At 45.9% G+C, this 22,318-nt stretch overlaps 2 protein-coding genes and 1 long non-coding RNA gene across 4 annotated transcripts in view; 2 read left to right on the top strand and 1 right to left on the bottom strand.

Moving 5' to 3' along the window:
• Positions 1-10,620, top strand: part of STRIP2 (striatin interacting protein 2) — a 48,089-nt gene extending 37,469 nt beyond the window's left edge. Inside the window, exons 15-21 of the mRNA XM_073002437.2 lie at positions 118-215; positions 1,279-1,405; positions 2,650-2,750; positions 2,883-2,949; positions 4,994-5,098; positions 6,654-6,858; positions 8,782-10,620. Coding sequence (XP_072858538.2) covers positions 118-215; positions 1,279-1,405; positions 2,650-2,750; positions 2,883-2,949; positions 4,994-5,098; positions 6,654-6,858; positions 8,782-9,032 — 954 coding nt within the window. The 3' untranslated portion in view covers positions 9,033-10,620. The remainder of the gene's footprint in view (positions 1-117; positions 216-1,278; positions 1,406-2,649; positions 2,751-2,882; positions 2,950-4,993; positions 5,099-6,653; positions 6,859-8,781) is intronic.
• On the bottom strand, positions 5,259-9,890 carry LOC140707812 (uncharacterized). Its single transcript, XR_013536842.1, has 2 exons — positions 9,762-9,890; positions 5,259-8,683 (listed from the first exon to the last, which is right to left on the bottom strand). It is a non-coding gene; the product is annotated as an uncharacterized LOC140707812 (long non-coding RNA).
• Positions 10,621-12,564: 1,944 nt separating the features above from the next.
• SMKR1 (small lysine rich protein 1) lies at positions 12,565-21,967 on the top strand. Of its 2 annotated transcripts, none has more exons than XM_073002442.2 (2): positions 12,565-13,057; positions 15,925-21,967. In XM_073002442.2, exons 1-2 carry the CDS (start codon positions 13,055-13,057, stop codon positions 16,135-16,137), a joined length of 216 nt encoding a protein of 71 aa, XP_072858543.1. In that variant the 5' UTR covers positions 12,565-13,054; the 3' UTR covers positions 16,138-21,967. The 2 variants fall into 2 exon arrangements, with proteins under 2 accessions (XP_072858543.1, XP_078232663.1); XM_078376537.1 differs by lacking the exon at positions 12,565-13,057 and adding an exon at positions 13,074-13,353.
• Positions 21,968-22,318: the final 351 nt, after the last annotated feature.

The following is a 22,318-nucleotide window of genomic DNA, read 5'->3' as shown; positions in this document are numbered from 1 at the left end:
CTTGACCAGCCCTCTTTAGCCCCTGTGGCCAAACGGCTGGATTCCCCCAGGAGTCTAATGTTGACTTGTGTGTATGTTTTTTTGGGGGAATTTCCCCTTTCTTTCTCTTTGCTGCAGATCGCCCTGCTGAAGATCTTGCTGGCCGCAGCGCCCACCTCGAAAGCCAAGACCGACTCCATCAACATCCTGGCCGACGTGTTGCCGGAGGAAATGCCGTAAGTCCCCCGACCGGGCCGGCTCCTGGCTGCTTTTCACCCATGGGAGAACATGCAGTCCCTCCGCTCCTGAGGGTCCGGCTTTGGGTGGGTGGGGGGCTCCTCCCTGGCTTCTTCTTTTCTCAGGGGCCTGACATTTCTGGAACAGAAATTTGGGACCTTTGCCCAGGGTTGCAACGAGGGTGGGGGGGCAATGGGGGGCTTTGATCCAGGGCATGGGGATGGAAAGGATCCGTGAATCTAGGAGATTCCCCCTGGCAGCAGCAGGGGGAACTCTCATGCGCAGGGGTCACCATGGAGTTTGGAAATTTGCCTTTCTGGACTACAAACCCCAGTTTTAGATATGGCCAGAGATGACGGGCGCTGGGCGGAGTGGTGTGTCCATACCTGGAAGGCCAGACGTTCTGGTGTCAGAAAAGTGGACTGAAAAGGAGGTTTTGCTTGTTCTCTCATCATAAGAGAAAGTGGGCAGTGGGTGGGAGTTCACTGAATGATGTTGCCGGATTCAGGGGAGGTAGGAGAGAATGTGGGGCTCGAAGAAAGGGTTTGTCATTCCCCTGCATGGCCAGAAGGACAAACAAGGGCCCCCGAGATCAGACGAAGCCTGAATGATCTCTGGAAGCCAAAATATTGAAATTTGAGGCTCTCCGACATCACAAGAAGTCAGGATTCCCTGGAAGAGACCATCACGCTGGGAAAGGTGGCAGACAGCAGGAAAAGAGGAAGACCGGATACGAGATGGACCGACTCCCTGAAGGAAGCCATGGGTTTGAGCTTTTCTGGATCACAGGGTCCAGAATCCCCTAGCCCACGTTAGTTGGGAGATTCTGTGGCCTGTCATTCAAAAATGTAGGTTTTCAGAGCTCTGGATTAATAAGGAAGCCAGATGTGTTAGAGGAATCCTCCATGCTCAAAGCCAATGTCCCTTGACGTAGTCACGACCGGGCGTCTTTGAAAGACCAGGCGTGCCACTGCAGAAGCAGAACGCTAGGCTACTGGGGGAATCTGGGTTCTCTGATCCACAGGACCCTCTTTGAAACCCTTTTCTCCTCTGGGTGTGTAGCATCACAGTCCTGCAGAGCATGAAGCTTGGGGTGGACGTGAACCGGCACAAAGAGGTAATCGTCAAAGCCATCTCTGCCTCGCTGCTCCTGCTGTTGAAGCATTTCAAGTTGAACCACATCTACCAGGTGAGCTGACGTCGGGGGACCCTAAAGGGATGATGGACGGGTAGCTTCGTTCTCAGTGTCTTAATTCCCTGTCGTATTTTGGGGTTCCTTGATCTCAAAGAACTCCTCTGTTCTGGAGCAGCGGTTCCCCAAACTGGGGTCCGCCAGATGTTCTTGGACTATGACTCCCAGAAATCCTGGCCAGTACAGCGAGGGGGTGAAGACTCCTGGGAGTTTTAGTCCAAGATCTGGGGACCCCAGGTTGGGAACCCCTGCACTTTAGCCGTGATACTGAGGCCCTGAAGAGCTGGGCTTATTGCTGAAAATCTATTCTCTGTGTCAGAAGTCAGAATTGGCATGATGATGACTGAAGAAAGAGTCTGGATCAAGGAAAAAAAATATTCCGCATTTTCTCGCATAATATGGCCCCTTCTTTCCAGACTCAGCCGAAGGTATCTTATTTCCGCATGTCTAGATGATGATTAATTCATTCATCATTAATTATTGACGTGGATGGGCTGCGACGGAAAGACAGACCAAGCGGCCGTCAGCTCCTCTGTTCAAAGGAATAGTCGTGCAGCAACACAAATAAAGCCACGAAGTCTGGCATCTCTAACCGATTCATTTCCCTGTGATTGTAAGCCCCTTCTTCAGATAACAAGCCCTCCAGCCACTGGGTGGGAGGATCTCATTGGCCTTCCAGGGGTGATAGCATCAAGTGTTTTCGCTTCCTGGAGGGCTTGGGGAATGTAGCAGCCCTTGCTGTCTCTTGTGACCTGGTCTACCCAGGTGGGACTGGGCAAGATGGCCGGATAGCTCCGGAGTTTAGATCTCTGGCTGCGGACTCAGAGGTTGGGGAGTTCAAATCCCCCGTGGGCCTTCCTTGATAAGGGATGGAGGATCCATAGGGTCCTTTCCAACTCTGCAGTTCTAAAATTATTATTGGGAACTCAGTCTCACTTCTACACGGTGCGGCGCTGGTTGAATCCAAAGGAGCTTCTTCAGCCCATGGCGTGCCACGTCTGAATTCAGAATAGGTGCTTCCCTTTCTTTTGGACGACAGCTCTAGCGAGATAGGAGCTTAGTCCAAGAAAGAAGCTGCTCCGAGCCATGCTGCCATATGGCAGTGTCAGGAAGGATCTGAAATTCACAGTCGGAACCCGTCGGAAGAGACTGTTCTGTCGCTCCCTGTCCGGAAGAACTGTCGGCTTCGGTCCCCCCAACCCCTTCCTGGCTTCACCATTTGGCTTGTCTTCTCTCCCCAGTTTGAGTACGTCTCTCAGCATTTAGTGTTTGCCAACTGCATCCCACTCATCCTGAAGTTTTTCAACCAGAATATCATGTCCTACATAACTGCCAAAAACAGGTACGGTCTGCTGGACCACATTCATCTTCCTGGAAAAAATGCAGAAACACTTTTTTAAAGCTTGATGCTTTGATGTTGAGTTGCCCAACGGCCGTGCCCTGACCCCCCGTTTTCCTTTGTTCTCCCTGCCAGCCTGTCTGCCCTGGATTATCCCTTCTGCACAGTCCATGAGCTCCCAGAACTCAACGCTGAAAGCCTGGTGAGTGGAGTAACAACCACATTTTGCTTCCCAGAGTTAGCTGTGCCCTGGAGCAAAACACAGCGTTGTCACCTCCGTTCCTGCCTGCAAAATGGGTTTAGCAAATGGGATGGTTGGTCGAATCAGCATTCCGAGAACTGGCTGGATTGTGAAACGCTTCCTTGCCATTCCTAATAGGTGGTGGGAACAAACAATGTATTTGGGGCAAAGTGGTTTTTGGGGTTTCCTGCCCCTTTGCCCCACGGATGGCTGAAAGGAGGAAAACTGTCAGAGAGAAGTAGAAAAGGTGTCCGGGAGATGAGGAGGAAAATAAAACTCTAGCCTCTCTGAGCCAAGTGAGATTAATGGGATAGACCAGTGGAATAAAAAAGCTGACCTTTCGAAAACACACACTCGCACGTCTAACGTTTTAAGGAGATCTTTGGGGCTCCTTGCTTACTATGGATGAATCTTGCAAACACAATTTCGCAAAATGAATCTCTTCTAATTTGCATTTTATATAATGGACAACACGGGCAGTTAACAATGCTACGGTTTGTGCATAAGGAGTCTCGTGGCGCCGCGGTTAAACTACGGCCGAGACTCTGCTCACAATCCAGGTTCAATCCCAAGTAGCCGTCTTGAGGTTCACTTGGCCTTCCATCCTTCTGAGGTTGGTAGAGTACCAGCCTGCCTAATTCACTTGTAAACCACCCAGAGGCTGTTTTTAGCACCAGGGAGCAGTATATAAGCAGCCCACTTTGCTTTTTCCTTTTTTGCACCCAAGTCCTACATCCTCCTAAATCCTCCTGCACCAGTGCAGAAGTGGGTGATAGGATTTGCAGAGTTGAAACGTCCCTTTGGTTCCCAAGTTGGACAAAAAAACCCAAGATATCTTCCTCAACTGGGTTGGGTATCCGTAACGCAAGAGAATCTTCAAACCCCTAAAAGAACCTATCGATATAATAGTGTGCAATTCATGAATTCACAATGTGGATTTGCCCCACCAACACAAACTTGCATCTGAGAGGGAAGCGTCCAATGAATTCCATCTTGCCATGAATGTTTGAACATTAAGCTCTTCATACTGGTAACCAACTTGATGAAGTTATGTTTTCTTTTTTTTTTTTTAATCCACCAAACTTTTTGTCTAGTAGAATGACTTTTTTAGTAGTCTGTGATGGTTATTGCCTATTTTTGTGTGTCAAGCAACAGTGTCCTCTAGTGGAGGCTTGTGCCAATTAATGCTGATTAATTATTTCTCTGCGCAAGAATAGCGTTTAAGGTCAAGGCTCCCATGTTGTTTGTTTGTCTTAAAGTGGCGGCGGACCTTTTCCTGAATGAGGATGGGGCTGTGGTATTCAAGGGGGGTGTTAGGAAAGGGACCTATCCATGCCTGCTTCACCTATTTTTAACCATTTCTCCCTCCTGGCAGGAGAGGGTGGAGAAAGGGGTGCATCTCTGCTCCCCGGGGGACTTGTCGCGGCTCAGAGGCAGGCATCCCAATTGGGGAAATGTCTGGGCTCTGGCAGCAGCAGGATGAATTATATCCTGCCCCCACAGCCGCCTACATCACAGGACCACAAAAAGAATTCTAGGAAAAGAAATTTTTAAAAAAAAGAAAGAAAAGGTGGCATTTTCAGACTTGGCTCGGATCGCTGGGAGTTCGGGAGGCGTTCGTGAAGGATCAGAGAGGACTGGAACAATGTATTAACCCAACAGAAACAGAGACAACGATTCTTCTTACTGAGGGGGGGGGGCCCAAAACACACTTCCGCTCGATTCAGCACTGAAATTTCCTCCCCCGTGTCCTGGAGGCCAGAAATGAAGGTTCTGAGCAGTTTTATTTTCCAGAACAAACATGGGGTGGATCATGGGACGGCTGCTAGAAGAAGCCCGGTTCTTTTTAAGGTTTAGATTGTAAATGCTGCACAAACGTTTGGCCCAAACATACTCAAAACAGGCAAGTGTTGTTGATTCGAGAGTTGTGCAACGCTTAAGAGGAGTGGATGGTTGTTATAAGGTCTGTTGTGGGTTTTTCCCCCTGTTCCCCCCTCGGTCGTAGGAGACGGGAGACAACAACCAGTTCTGTTGGAGAAACCTCTTCTCCTGCATCAATCTGCTGAGGATCCTCAACAAACTGACCAAGTGGAAACATTCCAGGACCATGGTGAGCAGCCCAGCATCTCCTCTAACCACCTCCAAATGGCTTGGAGGCTAAAAAACTTGTTTTGTGTAGCAGAACCTGCAGCTCACGTCCCACTTTTTAAATGCATGTCTTGTTTTCCTCTCTCCTCCTTGCCTTGCCTGGTGTTTTACCAGAAAAGAAAGAAATTTATTTTATTTATTGATTTAATTTATATCCCGCCTATCTGGTCAAAACGACCACTCTAGGCGGCTTCCAGACAGGTAAAATACATCAACATATACATATAGCAAGATAAAAGTATCCAAAAATAAACAAAAAAACAATAAACAATGAACAATAAGCAAAAAAAAAGTAAGCAAAATTCTTCAAGATGGCAAAATGAAAGTGGTTTCTGGTTTGTTTAAAGGACTTCCTTCTTGGTTTTTTTGAGCATTCTCTTTCCCTAATAACTGGGAATTGCAACTATAACTTCCACCAGGAGTAACTTCACTCTTTAAAACAGGAATTTGAACGTCAATGGATCCTCGAAGGCTTTCACAGCCAGGATCCGAGCGTTGTTGTAGGTTTTTCGGGCTGTTTGGCCCTGTTCGGAAGGTTTGTCTTCATAATGTTAAGGAAGAAAAACCTTCGGAACACGGCCAAACAGCCCGGAAAACTTACAACCATCAATTTGAAAGTTATTTTTCTGCTTATGAGGATGTGGCTTTACTGAGTTAAATACACATATATTTTTAGAAAAAGAATTAAGTTATTTTCAAAGAACTGGAAAGCAAACAATTAGTTTTCATAACCCCAAAATGAAGCATAATGGTAGCTAACTTAAAAAAATTAGGATATTGAGTGGAGTGAATAAATATCAACCTAGTACTCCAATTCTGGCCACTTTACACTGGTTATCTGTCCATTTCCATGCCAGCTTCAAGGTGATGGTTCTCACCTATAAAACTCTATAAACGGTTTGGGACCTCAGTATCTGGCAAAACTCCTAATTCCAACTGCATCCACCCCTCCCGCACGACATCCCAAGCAGGCCAGCTGAGGATGCTAACCTTGAGAGAGTTTGCCCCTTCACTGGCCATTTGTAAAAAGTCATTAAAAACCTTGTTATTTAGGCAAGCATTCTAAAATGTGATACTTGCGGATTCAGCTGAACTTAGCCTAATTTGATGAAGTCCGCCATGCGAAACTTTTTTTTATACAAATGTATTTTAATCCTTTTGATTGTATTGCTTATTTGTATTTTATTATTTTTTATTTTCTGTTCTGTTAGATTGTGTTTTAATTAGGTTGTTTGTTTGTTATAAAGCGCCCAGAGTGTCTCTTGCCCAGATGGGCAGGTATACAAATTAAATCAGTCCATCTGGGGAAACAAGACCTAATGACTTCTTTAAACTTGGTTCAGTCGAGGATTCCTCCACAAGCCTTAAAAACCTTGAGCATCTCATTCACCCGCTCTTGCAGTGGTTTTCTATATTCTATAAATATCTTTAAATTTGTTTTTTTGTAAAAACAAACAAACAAACAAAAGACCCACACAGCTCTCTTTTATCCCCTTCTTGGTTCGGTACGGGGACAGATGCTGGTGGTGTTCAAGTCTGCTCCGATCCTGAAACGGGCTCTCAAAGTGAAGCAGGCCATGCTGCAGCTCTACGTCCTGAAGCTGCTCAAGATCCAGACCAAGTACCTCGGGCGGCAGTGGCGGAAGAGCAACATGAAAACCATGTCGGCCATCTACCAGAAAGTGCGCCACCGCATGAACGACGACTGGGCCTATGGCAACGGTGAGTGCTGCGGAGGCCTCCCTGTCCGCAGAAGGGAGGTGGGGTGCCCTTGGCCGGGCTCTCTTGTTTTCTCGAGAGTAGGCGCCTCCATGTTTTTGTCTCATAACCCCCTCTCCACCAGAGCAGAGTTAATGAGATATGGTGGGAGCAGGGGACACTGGCCTAACTTTTAAACTGTTAAGTTCTAGAAACAAATCTGAGTTTGCTTCTGGAGTTTTTTCTCTCTCTCTCTCTCTGGGAAGCCGACAGCAGTGACCCCTATGGAACTGCCGGGTACAAAATGAGATGAGGGATCTGACCCTGCAGCTCGATGCTGCTCACTAGATCTAGGACTAGAGATGGGCACGAAGCACCGGTTCGGCGGTTCGTCTGACAGCCCAAACAGACATTTGGTGTCTTGCAGCCTCGCCTCCTCTAGGGGGCGCCCACTCCAAGGCAGCAACCACAGCTTTCCTGCCCCACTTCCTCCAGACACTGCCTTGGAGGAGGGGCACCCACCAGGAGGTGGCCAGGCTGCAAACCTTCGGCCATCCAACGAACCAGCACGAACTGGCAGTTCATGCCCATCTCTGTCTAGGACTTCAGATAAAACTTTTGTTAACAAAGAAACTACTTTTAACACGTACATACACACACACACACACACACACACACACAAAGAGGAGGAATGGGAAAATAACTCCTGACAACATATTGGGACGAAATCCTGTTCTGCAGCTATGCAGATGGTCCAGCTTTTGGAGGCGAATTGCTGTAACTCAATAAACCTTTGCTGATGTCATGTGTTGCACGCTGAGTCATGTGGCTTGGATCTGCCTTTAGCATGCTGCAACACTTGTATTGCTGGCTGGATCCCTCAGTTGTTTTTAGGCTCCTGGTTGGGTGTGTGATTCCCTGCTGTGCCTCCGGTGAGTACAGTCAGCCTGGGTGGCCTTGGGCAAGCTGCGCAGTCCCAGGGCACCCCCTTCCTGAAGAAGGGAAGGGTAAACCACTTCTGAGTGTTCTCTACCTGAAAAGGTCACCCTAAGTCAGAGTTCACTTGATGGGACCTGATTATTATTATTATCACACTTGCATTATACAAATCCTGGCCCATTCTAACTAGACAAAATATCATGCAAAAGAGAGTACATTCTGGATTTGTGCTGGGAACCACAAACAAGGCAGGAATGATTCGGATTTCCAGACACAGTGCACAGTTTAGTTAGCATTGTTGATAGCTGTGCCAGAGGTAGGAGTTTTTCATGAAGACACCCCCCCCAGACAATCATGATTGAGTCCCTGAATGCCTTTTAAAAGTTCATATATTTTAAAAAGTTTACTTGCTTTTTATTCATGCATATTTTAATGAGTGTACGGTTTCATTTTTAAAAAATGTTTAACTTACTATGTTTTTAATTCTGTTGTTTTAATATGTTGAGCCGCCTTGGGATGGAAGCCCTTATCAGGAGATTATTGTTGTTGTTTAGTCGTTCAGTCATGTCCGACTCTCTGTGATCCCCATGGGCTACAGCACGCGAGGTCCTCCTGTCATCCACTGCCTCCTGGAGTTGGGTCATACAGTATTCATGCTGGTCCCTTCGATGACCCTGTCCATCCATCTCGTCCTCCGTCATCCCCTTCTCCTCTTTCCTTCACACTTTCCCAGCATCAGGGTCTTTTCCAGGGAGTCTTCTCTTCTCATGAGATGGCCAAAGTATTGGAGCTTCAGCTTCAGGATCTGTCCTTCCAGGGAGCACTCAGGGTTGACTTCCTTCAGAATGGATTAGGTTTGTTAGTCCAGGGGACTCTCAAGAGTCTCCTCCAGCACTGGGAGATAGGTGGCCTATAAAACAAACAACAAAAAATAGCCCCCCAAGAGTGGTTCTTCCCTGTTAGTAAAGAAGTGATCTTACTCTTTTTTTCTGCCTCACTGGCAAACAGATATCGACGCTCGGCCATGGGACTTCCAAGCAGAAGAATGCACTTTGCGAGCCAACATCGAAGCCTTTAACAGCCGGAGGTACGATAAACCTCAAGACTCTGAATTTGCTCCAGTGGATAACTGTTTGCAGAGTGTTCTGGGGCAGCATCTGGAACTTCCTGAGGATTTCCATTACTCCTACGAACTATGGCTGGAAAGAGAAGTCTTCTCTCACCCCATACACTGGGAGGAACTGTTATGCTATCAGTGATACCGCTAAGGCTACGTTTAACCTGAATTAAACACCATCTCAGTCTTTTTTACACAAAGGGTGCTGTCTCCCAGGGAAAAGGGGAAACACTAACATATGTGCAGGGCCCTCTGTCTAGCAGGAAACTCTTCACAGTAAGTCACAAAATGATTTGTACCCTATGCCCCCATCTTGGCTAGTCTTCCTTTTCTCTCTGGTCCACCTCCTTCAATCTACTGTAAACAGGCTTGGCTTATAGGCGAGAGCATCCTTATTCCAATTTGTTTATGTGGCCCGGTCCTGAATATTATACTTTCAATGTTCTTACATGGATGAATTTACTTCCATAGTTGCTTTTTGTGTGAGGGTCATTGCATGAACCACTTTTTTCCAAGACCTCTGTCCCAAGGATGTGCAATTCCCGTGCCTGGATATCAGCACAAATGTGTACCTTTTAAAAGGTGTAGCTTCACCTAGGCTTCCCTAGAAACCATATACTGCAAAAGACGGTTCACAGGAGGCTGTTGGTGCCAAAGAGACCTCGTGTCTAAGCAGGAAAAACTACTAGGAGGAACAGTCCTTTCTATAGACAATCATACTTGCAAATACAATCATATTTGCAAATTCACACATCCAATGTGAACAGTTTTCCATTGTTTCTTTTAAGCTGATTCCCCCCCCCTTCCCACGAGAAGAAGCACTTTGCCTGCTCCGATTTTAAATATACTTTTGTACATCAAAAACCCTCACCACGTGTGATGATCCAAGGGGCCTCTCATATTCAATATTCCATAGTGGTGGGTGAATGCCAGGAACATCGCGCGTGGCAGCAATTGAAGAGAGCGAGCAGAGATGACCCAAACCAAGCCTGACTATTTCACTTGTAAGGTGGGCAGAACGGTAAGGGCTTCTCCTCTGTAAAAGACCAGGGAAAAGATTTTAATTCTCGTGCTTTCATTCCACCCTCATCAGTACATGATGTTGTCAAAATGCCTGGGTGTTGTTTTTCCATACTACCTCTTTAAAGGCACAAAAAGACTTCTCTATGTTATATTAACATCTGAAGAGTCCGCATATTTAAAGGGTCTGCGCATATTTCTAGCTTGCTTTCTCCCGGGGTGTCCACTTAAAACTCCTGCAGTTGTTTCAGGGCTTACTGGTATGACTGGGAACCAGATGGTCATGCTGTCCATACAAGCAAAACTTTTGCACACTTTTCAAGGATGATTTTTAATCTTCAAGCTGTTAATGTAAGATATTTCCTTCTCTCAGCATAGATTTCCCTTTTTAAATTGGTTTTGCTTTCTCCAGGGCTCTTATTTAGAAAATGAAAAAGTATTGTTGTTATTTTATGGTAGCAGCATGATTCATTATATTACAAAGGCAAATATGGCACATGACTTGGTTTTATGGTTGTTTACCAAGAATACGCACAAGTTGTAAACATACATCTTACATGGATTCCCTCTGTTACCGTGAAGTGTTTGTTTCCAAACGTGAATTGTACTGGCAAGTCATTTTACAGTAAGGAGAAATCGCTATATTAAATGAATCCACATTTAAAGCACAATTTATAGCCAAGAATAAAAGCTGCTATTAAAGTGTGGAAGTATATTGTTCAATTAATGATTGAGAATAGTGCCAGGTGGGGAAAAAAACCCCACACTGTTGCTCTCACCTAAATAAAGAGCAAACATTTTACATGAGTGTTAAAAATTTCCTGTGTTAGTGCTCAGTGCATCCTGCCCTAGTTTTAGAAGCAGGACGTATAAACGAGTGAATAAGGGGAATGTTCCACAGCCAATATAACAATACATTCAGGAACAACTTAATGTAACTTTAGAGGGAAAATATGTAGAGATTCATTATTGCCATCTCCGCATCCTTAAAATTCCTGTTCACGGTTGAAGAAGAGGAAGCCATGTTAGTCTCTGCACACATTTTAGGAATAATAACAATAATAACAGTAATAACAGTAATAACAGTAACAACAACAACAACAACAACAATAATAATAATAATAATAATAATAATAATAATATAAAGTAAAAAATGTGGTGGCTCCTTAAAGACTATTATATTTTAAAGTGAGCTTTCCTGCACAAGTCCACGTGCTCAGACATAATGAGGGAGAGAGATATATAACATGGCAATTATTTACTGATCACTGCTCTGTCTTAACACCATGGTGGTTTAAAAGTCTACCATCAGGAAAGCCATAGGTGAACTGAGCATGAAACAAGGCTCCCATGTTCTAGGATATAGACATCTGTATTCAGAAGGAAGCAGGGACTGTTTCCGAAAGTAAAATAAGAATTAAGAATACCATTTCCAGCTGCTGCTCTACGTTTTAGTGTTACCTAGACGCTGCACTTATGCCAGAGGTGGGGTGGCGCATTCCCCCCCCCCCCCCCGGTTTGGGACGACAGCACCCTCAATCCCATCCCAGTGACCAGACTTGCCTAAGGCTTTGGGGAGCTGAGGTCTAAAACATCTGGAGGACCAAAGGCGGCTATGAGGAAATGAGGTTCGTTTTTCCACAACAAAGACTAGCAGCAGCCGATTGGTTCGTCCCAGCTCCTGCCAACCTAGCCGTTCGAAAGGATGTAAAATGCGAGTCGATAAATAGGGACCACCTCGTTGGGAAGGTCACGGCGTTCCGTGTCTAGTCGTGCTGGCCACGTGACCACAGAAACTGTCTACGGACAAACACTGGCTCTACAGTTTGGAGACGGGGATGAGCACCGCGCCCTAGAGTCAGACACGACTGGACTCATTGTCAAGGGGAACGTTTACCTAATATAAACAGAATTAGAGTGCATCTTGGTTATGGGAATCCCTTTTCACTTCAATGGTAAACGATGTTTATTATTATTATTATGAGGAAATATTTCTGCTGTTTTGCTGTTGTTACAATAATTACAATATAATAATTATTACTATTACTAATACCATTAAGAAGAAATTCCAAAGGATCTCCTGTATGGAGAATGAGTGCAGGGAAGCCGCCCCAGAGGGAGATCACAGCTGCGATACAAGGAGATCTGCAAGCGGGATCCGAAGGCCTTAGGAATGGACCTCAACAGATGGGAAACCCTGACCACTGAGCCTTCGGCCTGGAGGCAGGCGGTGCATCGCAGCCTCTCCCAATTTGAAGAGACACTTGTACAGCAGGCCGAGGCAAAGAGGAAGTCACAAAAGCAGCAAAACCAGGGAGCTGGACAGGGAACAGACTGGATTTGTCTTCAGTGTGGAAAGGATGGTCACTCTCGAATTGGCCTTCTCAGCCACATGAGATGCTGTTCCAAGACCTCCATTCAGAGCATGTTACCCTAGTCTCTCAAGACTGAAGGATGCTTAATTAAGAAGAAACATTTTTGCTGCTTTGCTGTTACAATAATTATAATAATAGTTATTACTATTATATTATTATTATAGGGGAAATAATATCTGAATAAGAACTATTATTTTTTGCTGTGGTGTATTGTTGTACAGTATAACAACAATAATAATAGTTGTGATTTTCTTCCTTATTTCAGGAAATGAGAGTCCCCAAAACTGAGAGGCCTTATATTTCTCCTTCGAGCAATACAGGTGCAGAAAATGAAGCGTCTCTTCCCGCCTTTTTCCCCCCTTCACACAACCGCCCCCCGCCAGGCCCTAAAGGGGAGAGAGGCGCGCATGCGCGCTCGCACCTAGCCCTGCCTACTCTTTTTTTTCGCTCCCCGCGCTACTTCCGTTCCCTTTTCTTCGGAAAGGCCGCCCTAAACGACCATGTCTTTCCCCGCCCCTGCCCCCGACTGCGCATGCGCAGAGCCAAGCCGGCAGTCGCTTGGCTTTGACCGCTACCTAGCTACGCGGAGACAGGCCCCTCCCTTTACTATGGCAACCAGACTGATGGGGAAGTAAACAAGACGAGCCACGCCCACTTGGGAGAAGCCACGCCCAGTAAGGAGACTGCGGGAGCAGGAGGAGGAGGCGGCGGCGCGCAGGCGCTGTTGCTGCCACACGCGCTCTCCTTTGGGCTTCGAGGAGCGGGTTGGATGGTGAGTCCCTCCCCACGTGACGTTGCAGACACGTGTAACGGGAGAAGCACGTGGGAATGGGGGCTTTCGTGCCGGGGGGGGGCCAGGCTGCTGGAGATACACGTCGAGGATGGACTGCTTTGGTTCTGGGCAACGAAGGCTGCTTGGTATGGAGGTGGCTGGACCGAGGGAGGGGAGGAGCTGGACCCCCTTTGGATTGGGGCAGAAAAGGGAAGACCAGCCTGGAGAAAGGAGGGAGAAAGGAGACCCCTCCGTCCTTTTGCAGCCCACAGTCCTCAGAAAGGCACCAAAAAAAGGTCCGCCAGTGTCAGCCAGGGATGGGAAACACCACTGCTTTTTTTAAGGCCAACACCTAAAAACAGCGGAGTGGGGGGGAAGATGGCGTTGGAATCGCATGAATAGGAAGCAGGAGCTGGAAATCCGGGGAGTGGGACAATGTGCCTTGAAGAGGTCCTGCAGTCTAACCCTAATAATAATCTGAGAACCACAGAGCTGGAAGGGACCCTCTGGGTCATCCAGTCCAGCTCCTGTCAAAGAGGCTCAGAATGGATCCGAGCTCCCAATCTCTCCCTCTGCAGCCAGGAACCTAAGCAACTGAGCTATCTAGTAGTTGAGTTTTGTGGGTTTTTCAGCCTCTTTGGGGCGTGTTCTGAAGGTTGTTCTTCCTAACGTTTCGCCCGTCTCTGTGGCCGGCATCTTCCCAGAACAGGAGTTGGAACACACCAGAGCGCAGACAGAGTTCTGACTCCTGTCCTCGGAAAACACCGGGCCACAGAGACGGGCGAAACGTTAGGAAGAACAACCTTCATAACACGGCCCAAAAAGCCCGAAAAACCCACAACAACCACCCAGGCGCTATCTTTGGAAGCTTAAAAATACTAAAGACATCGTCTTGCTGGAGAATGAAACATAGTGATCATCGTTTCAGTTAACTGAAAGAACAAGACTATGGCAATGTATAGGGGTACCATTCTCAGAGTTTATGAAGTATGTACAGAAGTCTAGTTTCCAAATCCCACAAGGGGCTAGTCTGGTTGGGCCTCACCTTATTGTGTCCGGTTCTAGGCACCACAATTCAAGAAGGACTCCAACAAACTGGAGCAAGTTCAGAGGAGGGTGACAAGGAGGATCAGGGGGCTGGAAATCGAGCCCTAAGAAGAAAGACTGGATGAACTGGGCATGAGAAAGACGACAGAAGGGAAGAGGACAGCACTTTCTAAACCCTTGAAAGGCTGTCCTACAGAGGAGGGGCAGCATCTGTTCTTTATCATCCCAGAATGCAGGATATGTAATAAGGGGTTCAAGCTACAGGAAGACCGATTTTCCTGAATATCAGGAAAACGTCTTAACTGTTAGAGCAGTACAACAAAGGAACCAATGAACTTGGGAGGTGGTGAGCGGTCCAACGCTGGAGGGAAAAACTGGACAACCATTACCAGTTCTGCTTTGATTTCGATTCCTATATTGAGCAAGGATGACTCAATAGCCCTAGAGGTCCCTTCCAACTCAAGCATTTTGTTATTCTGTGAAGGAGGCACAATGTGGAGCCAGCCTCATTAACTTGTAAAGCACCCAGCCAGTGCTTTAAGCACTGTGGGGCGGTATATAAGCAGCACACTTTGCTTTTGATTTCTGACAGTTGTTGTTATAAAGTCAGAAGGTTCCCCAAGCAACATACAGCTCCCTACATATTTCGATACCTCTGAAGATGACAGAAATGTGCCTCAGCCCTCCTATGATTGTGGTGACTACAAAACCCATCTCAGAAGTTTTTTTGATGCAAAAAGTGTCATCCCTTTGCTTATCATTGAATGTAACAGCTCTGTGAGTGGAGCGCTCCGCTTGAACCATGCTGGCCTCCGGCTTGCAGAGATGTAAGCTAGAGATTGACGGTCTGTTTTGTTTATTATACGGTATACTTGTCAGGTTTTGTAATATTCACTTAATTATAGGATTTTAAAAAAACACCTAAAAGCTTTTTGTTTAGGAGAATGTTTGACGTTCTTCCTGAAAAATTAACGTATGCTCCCAAAAGCACAGAAACAGGAAGTGAAAACATCTGCCTTAATTTTCCCATGATCTTAGCAAAGAATCCTAACGGTGTTCTGTATCTAGTCACGCTGGCCACATGACCATGGAAAATGTCTACGGACAAACCGCTGGCTCTACGGCTTGGAAACGGGGATGAGCACTGCACCCTAGAGTCGGACATGACTGGACTAAATGTCAAGGGGAACCCTTTACCTAGCAAAGAATATTTTCTACACCATCCTGTTATTCTCGGTGTACAGTTCAGCCTCCATCCAACTCCACTTTCACTTTGTTTGTCCCGTTTCTTTCCTACCTGTGCACTCAAGATGGTTGAAAACATCCCCCTAAACAACTTAAACAACAAAGCCTTTACTTATCCGATCGTTTATTCATTCAATTTCTATACTGCCCGTATGATCAAGGGCCACTCTGGGCGGTTCACAACAGTGATCATAACATAAAATGACAAAAATAATTAAAAGCGAAGTTAAAATTAAATGGACATTACATTTTAAAAACAGGCAGTAATTAAAACTAGCGAGTTACGCGAGGATCCCTCCTGGTTGACATTCAGGAGGCAACTCAAAACATGGCTTTTCAGGGAGGCCTTTCCCACCAACCCTTTTTCACTGCATACCCATGGTCCTGCCATGATAGGAAAATCATCTGTGCCATTTTGTTTTACAATGTGAATATTTTTAGATGGTTTTTAAATGGTTATTGTTCTATTTCTGTTCCAGTTTATGTGGTTTTTTTTAAAAATTGCATCAACAAGGACTCCGTGGGGCAGTATATATTGAATTAATTGGTCAATCTTTCTGGACTTTTCCTTCCAGGGCGGCGGAGGTAAAGGCAAAGGGAAGGGGAAAGGGAAGGGCAGAGGGAAAGGCGGGAAGAAATCCAAGAAGGCGCCAGCTGAGGTCGACATCCTGAGCCCCGCGGCCATGCTCAACGCCTACTACATAGCCCACAACGCGGCTGCCTGTTTGGAGTTCCGCGGCTTCCCCTGGCCAGACTCTCCGAAAAAGAAAGGGAAGAAGCGGAAATAAGGAGGCGGCATCCGAGACGCTCCAGGAGAGGCCGAGGGAATGGAAGCAAAGACTTCTGCCGAGAACGGAAACGAACAAACAAAACTCAGGTTTCTCGTTGTGCCATCATCCCAGGGATGGAGAGGATGACGCACCAGCCTCCGCTGAGGAGAGCATGAAGGAAGTAAAGGTTGCTTTGTAATGTCTGCCGTAGCACTACAGTTTGTTGCTCCACCAGGAAGTAACCTTACAGGCCTGTTTTTTTTTTTTTTTTTTGCTTGGAGAGTGAGCCTGAGCTTTGCACTCGTTAATGTTTTGTGTTTTGAGAGCATGTCGTTTTTCCTCCTGTTGGGAGCATCGGCTCTAGCTTCCCAAAGGCACAGAATTATAAAGAGAGGTGGGCCACAGAAGGCCTTTTCCTGCAAACAGTTAGATCCTCAGTTCTGAGGGACACCCATACATCTCGCAGAAGAACAGCACTGGAAGTCTACAAACATGTGCCAGGTCCTCTCAAGCCCCTTCTCCTCCAAACCTCCATATCCACCAAATTTCTGTGCCAGAAACAGCAGGGGAATTTCCTCTAGATTTATACTAGAATGAATCCAGTAATCCGTCAGGCTAAGAAAGGGTCTAGTGCAAGTTTCGTTACATACATGTACATACATGCGCTTGAGAGTGCAGGGTGGCTTACATGGTTTCCCCCCATTCCTTATTCCAGAGCGTGGTTCAGAAGGACCTGGTTTGGGCAGAAGCGAGGCCGAGCCTGACACACTTGGGGGGGGGGCATGGTGTCATTTTATGTGTGTGTGTGTGTGTGTGTGTGGGTAAATCACAGATTGTTCTGTGTGAATGGCACCAGCTTTTTGCCTTTGGCCTTGAATAGGACTCTGTGTAGCTGCTGCCTGTCTGCTATTGTTCTTGTTCCTACAAGAACCTCACGTAAGTGTACGGTGACACATTCTGTTGCAGCTTGCTTGGCAAAGCACAACAGGTCACAAGGTCCATGACCTGGATGCAAAAGATCAAGGAACAGAGGTCAGAAGGGGAATTTATACAGAAGGAATAAACAGGTATAAAAATTGCCGTTGGATAGGATGTAAAGCAAGAGGGGTGCTGCTTCGGACATTACACACAATCCACTTTTGTCAGCAAAGCTGATATTGTGGTCTATACAGGTTGCCAGAGATCTGTGCTTGGAAGTCCCTTCCAGGGCAGAAAAGTATTTGTCAGCTGTCTCAACAGCAAGGATTGTGTATGTCTGTGTACCTGCACACCCTGTGAATTGCAGGGGAATTGCAGAGAAGATATTGTACCAATCTGGGCTGGTAAGGATGGCAGGAAATGCTTTCTGGCCTTTCCTAAGGCTTGCCAACAAAGAAACATTGCCTTCCCATCATCAAGTATAGCTTTGTAGATCCTGCTTCTTGCACCAAATCTTACAGCAGCTGCTGCTCCCATACAGCTGCATTCTGCTGATAAAGTTTGGCTCAGGGAAACCGAGGCGGCTTCTGCTGCCGCCCCTCCTTCCTGTAACTGTCCTGGAAGTGTGTGTGCTTTACTGATGGGAGCATGATGTGTTCTCATGGCTGTTCTGGAGGGGCTTCGGTTTCGTGAAGATCCGCCCAGGGTCTGAAAATGTTGTGTCTGTGCATGTGTGTGTTGGCAGGGAGGGAGAGATACAACACCCACAGCTAATATGGCCACTGGCCATACTGACTGGGGGATTCTAGGAGTTGGCCGCCCAAAAAAAAGCAACCCTTCCAATCTCTGAACTTGGCCCGCTCACCCTTTTTAACCGCTTCTTACTGTGCGTTTCTGGTTCTGTATACAGAATGCACAGTGGGCTTCAAGGAAATCCAAATTCGTTTGCTGCTAGCTAGACATGGATGAAACAGGCTTGCTACTGGGAGCCAAAAACATCTCATCTGCTTTTTATCAACCTTTAAAAAAAAAAAATGGTGCTATTTGCCACTCCAGTCCAAGGTTTCTCTTGGAAGGAGGTTTCACCTCTTAGGACAGCCAAGGGATTCTGGAAGATGTGATCCAGTACCCCTGTGAAGGCAGTATAGAGAGGCTATTGTGACTCCTTAAGGTTGTGCAAGTAACTGGTTGCGTCCAGGCTCCATTGGTAGATGGATGTCTTTCAGTCTGGGCGCATGGACCGAGCAGTCAGAATGCCCCTTGCCTAGTAGTAGAAATAACCATCAACGTGCTGTCCGCAAGCCAGTGTGCAATGATATGCCCAGTTTTGGTTGAAACTGGTGGGAGACTATTTATGTTGGATTGCGGCCTTTCTGTTCCATATATCTTTCGACTCCTGTATGCAAAGAACTCCCCATTTAAGTGCATCTCTAGGGCTCTATGTAAATATTGTTCTTCTGTTATGAATTATTCAAGACATTTTGATTTTTTTTTTGCAAAAAAAACTTTTAATTTTGTAAATGAGTCAGAATTATACAACAGTTTGCAATCCTTTGTGTGGTTTAAAAACCTACTGAACTCTTTCTTCCATCTTCTGAGACATTTCCTAAGTTAGTGGCTATTATTTGGTGAAAACAGCTTACTCCATGGTCATTTTTAAATGTAAACCTGCAGGTAGGGGAAATGCTGGGTTTTCTGCTTCTTTTTTTCTGTCATCTTTGGAGACAGAAATACTGACATAACAAAAGAGGCTTACAGAACAATGGAGCAACAGGTGCCCTCACTGTGAAAACAGAGAGAGAGCAAATAGATGGGGATTAATTGAAAATAGACAGGCTGATGACAGTCATCAGCACAGTGGGGAATGAAACAAGTTGTCATACCCTGTGAGGCTTTTGGGATCATATCCTCAATGGCATGGGTAAGGCATCTTTTTTTCTGCAGGTTTCACATCAGAAAAGGCTGCTTTCTCCAACTAAGATACTGTATATTGGACTATAACTCCCAGAAGCTTCAGTTGGGGAGATAGGGGGGGTCTGGGAGTTATAGACCACTACTCCTGGAGAGTAGCTTTTTTGAGGGGGGGATACTGAGTTAAACAGAGGCTTTTCTCCCCAGGCTAACTCCTGCTTCTCTTTCCACAGGAGAGTCAGTAGTGTGGCATCCTAACTCAAAGCAAAAACAAAGGCAAGAGTCACCCAGCAGGCCTTTGTTCAGGACAAATTTCTGTGCTGAGGATTACAGTAGTCCCTGATATGGGGGATTAAGGGAAACCAGTGGCACTCTGTTGCTGACACACTCTCCTATTGCTAATTTATAGGTTCGCCTTAATTCCCTTCCCCTACTCCTTGAAGTCCTGTAAGGGATTTTACTTTCCTGTCCTATGGATGGATTTCTTTGCAGAGATTTTTTTTAAAAAAAAGTCAGACTCATTCTCAACAGCTATAATCTCTGGTCCCTTTACTCAGTGATGCTTCCAAACATTGGGAATTATTTCAGTTTGAGACTCCTCCTGGACCATGTGGTGCAACTGTTCCAGGCAGGTTTCCAAGCGGTGTAAGAAGAAAACGTAAAAACCCAAATGAAATGCAAGGGTGACACATCAGTGGGCTTAATTAACATGTTCAGTTCCCTCCCCCTTTTTTTTGCTTTTAACTTGAAGAACAGTTTGGCAGGAATACAATTCCAGGCCCCACCTCCTTTCTACTTTTTCTAGCATCCTCCTGGTTTGTTCATCTAGGAAAATCCAGCATTAATGGTTTCCAAAACATTGAAGTTCCCCATCTGGTAGCACTGTACAGAGCTTAACTTCCAGGGTAAGCTTCCTGATGTTTTGTCAATTGTTGAAATAGGGCTGCACTTTTTTTCTAAACTGACTGTTCTTCGGTGCCTTTAATACGAACAAGAGTCCAAGGCGAAGAGTATATATCCTGGCCACAAAATGTCAGGGTAAGAAAGATTTCCCTGACTTTAGAGGCAGCATCCAGTCTTCCAAAAAGACTCTAGAATTATTATAAACTCCTAGGAATGGCATACCTGGGCAGGGCGGGGGGGGGGGAGGGAGGGGAGATGCTGCTTCCTGTTCCTGTATTCAAGATGGAGGTCTACAAATACGTGCAAAGTCTCTCTCCTCCAAGCGTTCGTATCCCACTTTCTGTGCTGGGAAAGGAGGGGGAAAATGTCTCAAGATTTAGATTTGAATGAATGTAATCAAGGCTAGGAAAGGCTCTACAGCTAGATGTGTTAGTTACATTTATATCTCAGATTTGCACCTGTGATTGCAAGATGGCATACATGAATCTCTTCTTCCTCACAACAACCCGATAAGGTAGGCCAAGCGAAGATACTGTGACTGGCCCAAGGAAGCCACAGGAAACCCAGTACTGTACGTTTCATAGCCATATTATGCCTTCAGACCCAAAAGCTCTGGGTCCCACTTCAAAACCCAACACTGATTTTTGTGGCCTCCCCATGTGGTTCATTTGCATTAACCCGCAGGCAACCTCCACTGCTTTGGCCACCCCTGGACCTTGGAGGACCACACTCACTCCTGGAACTCTTTACCCACCCTAGCACTTTCTACACATGGGGTTTAACACAAAAAAGAGACTATATTTGTACAGTATGCCTAGATGCATTCTTTCACTTGTTATGTATCATAAGATAATGGAAAGAGGGAACATGGGAGGAAGAGCCAAAAGAAGTGATAGACCGATTAATTCCTGGCAGGTACCGTCCACAGGAGATGACATCTGCAGGACCATGTGGAGTTTTTAAGGAATTGAGAGTAACACCCATACCTGTACAGTCTCACACCACCAGATTCATTCATTCATTCACACTCAAGCTTCACTGCCCGAAACTATAAATATTCCCACCTGCTGCTTCCCTGTTTTTCCCCCCTCCCTGCTCTTTCTTATTTACATACTCTTTCATCCTCACAGGCTGGAAGAAGTTCCCTCGGAGGGGAATAGTTGCAAGGCCCAAGTGCCGTTTCAGTAAAAAAGGCAAAGTTTTCTTTGCCCTGCGACACAAGAACCTAACCTTAGAGCAAAGCAACAGGAGATACTCCAGCCTTCTGTAGGCATGGCCATCTAGGGAAGGTCCAGACAAGCTTGGACTAAAACGCTCATATTAATCTTCTGTTCCTTGTGGTCAAACGACTTGTCCAATCCTAAAAACAAAAACCACAAACTGCCACCCCTTTCTCTCTGCCTTAATTTCTTCTTGCCACTGAAGGGCAGAAATATAAGTTCCTCTGGACAGAGACTTTTTTTTGGCTGCATCCAAGGGCTGCAAAGCCTCCATAATGAACAACAGCTCATGGGTTTTTTCCTTCCCCAGCCCTTTAAAAGGGATGCACAATAGGGACAGGTGTGGGGGTGAAATTTTCCCCTCTATGACTCCCCAACAGGGCATGTCAGGGGCAAAAAAGCCTGGAAAATGTCTGCAAAGGATAAATTATTAAAACCAGAAGTAGGCAACCATTTAAAAGGCACCCTGAGGGTTTGGAAGTGTTCTCAAGAAACTACAACCCCCCCCCCCCCAAAATACACACAAGGTAACCCTCTGAAGGCAGAAGGGCTTTTGCCCTCACATCCCTCTAGGAAGGAACCCACTTTGGGCAAAATGAGTGCACAGCTTTGGGGGGGGGGGGAAGGTGTGTGTGTGGGGTTTTTTTTAGGAACACAGCCTCCAAACACCTGTTAGAGTAACACACCCTTTACTGTAATGGGATTCACTCTGGTGTAGGGTGCAATATAAATAAATAATGTATCAATATTAATCTATTAAAGTCACTACGCTAGTACAGTATAAAGATCCGCCCTGTTCTATCTCCTTCTCTGACGTCTGGTGGAGTGGACTTCTCCAGGAAAGCTCACATGGAAAAATATAAAAGTTAAAGCCACCCCGTTTTTTGTCTTTTTTTTTTTTTAAAAAAATTTATTTGGTTTCCACCTGTATTGCTTGCACAGACGCTACGTCCTTCTGCAAATATTAATACATTCGTAATCTATGAATAACATATACATACACTGTACAGTATATAATTTGTCATTCTGAGAATAAACTGATGCAAAAACACGACGCACAGTCAATCCAAAATTACAAAAAATCGTCTGGTACATTATTATTATTATTCCAATACCCCCAATATTCCAATTATTATTATTTCCCCCTTCCTTCCCCCCCCCCGCTTGGAAGGCGCGATCCCGCCTTCCCAACATGGCGCCGGCGGCCTAGTTATTAAAAAAAAAAACCCACACACCTCTCTCGCTTA

Source organism: Pogona vitticeps, chromosome 5 (assembly GCF_051106095.1).
Source record: "Pogona vitticeps strain Pit_001003342236 chromosome 5, PviZW2.1, whole genome shotgun sequence".
Classification (NCBI taxonomy): Eukaryota; Metazoa; Chordata; class Lepidosauria; order Squamata; family Agamidae; genus Pogona; species Pogona vitticeps.
This window is presented reverse-complemented; position numbering and strand designations above follow the sequence as displayed.

What these genes read in the sequence shown, in the direction of transcription:
- SMKR1 (XM_078376537.1), top strand. Translation starts at nt 13,114, where the DNA reads ATGGGGGCTTTCGTGCCGGGGGGGGGCCAGGCTGCTGGAGATACACGT. An exon ending in CAGAAAGGCACCAAAAAAAG is followed by an intron (nt 13,354 to 15,924) that starts GTCCGCCAGTGT and finishes TTTTCCTTCCAG; the next exon opens with GGCGGCGGAGGTAAAGGCAA.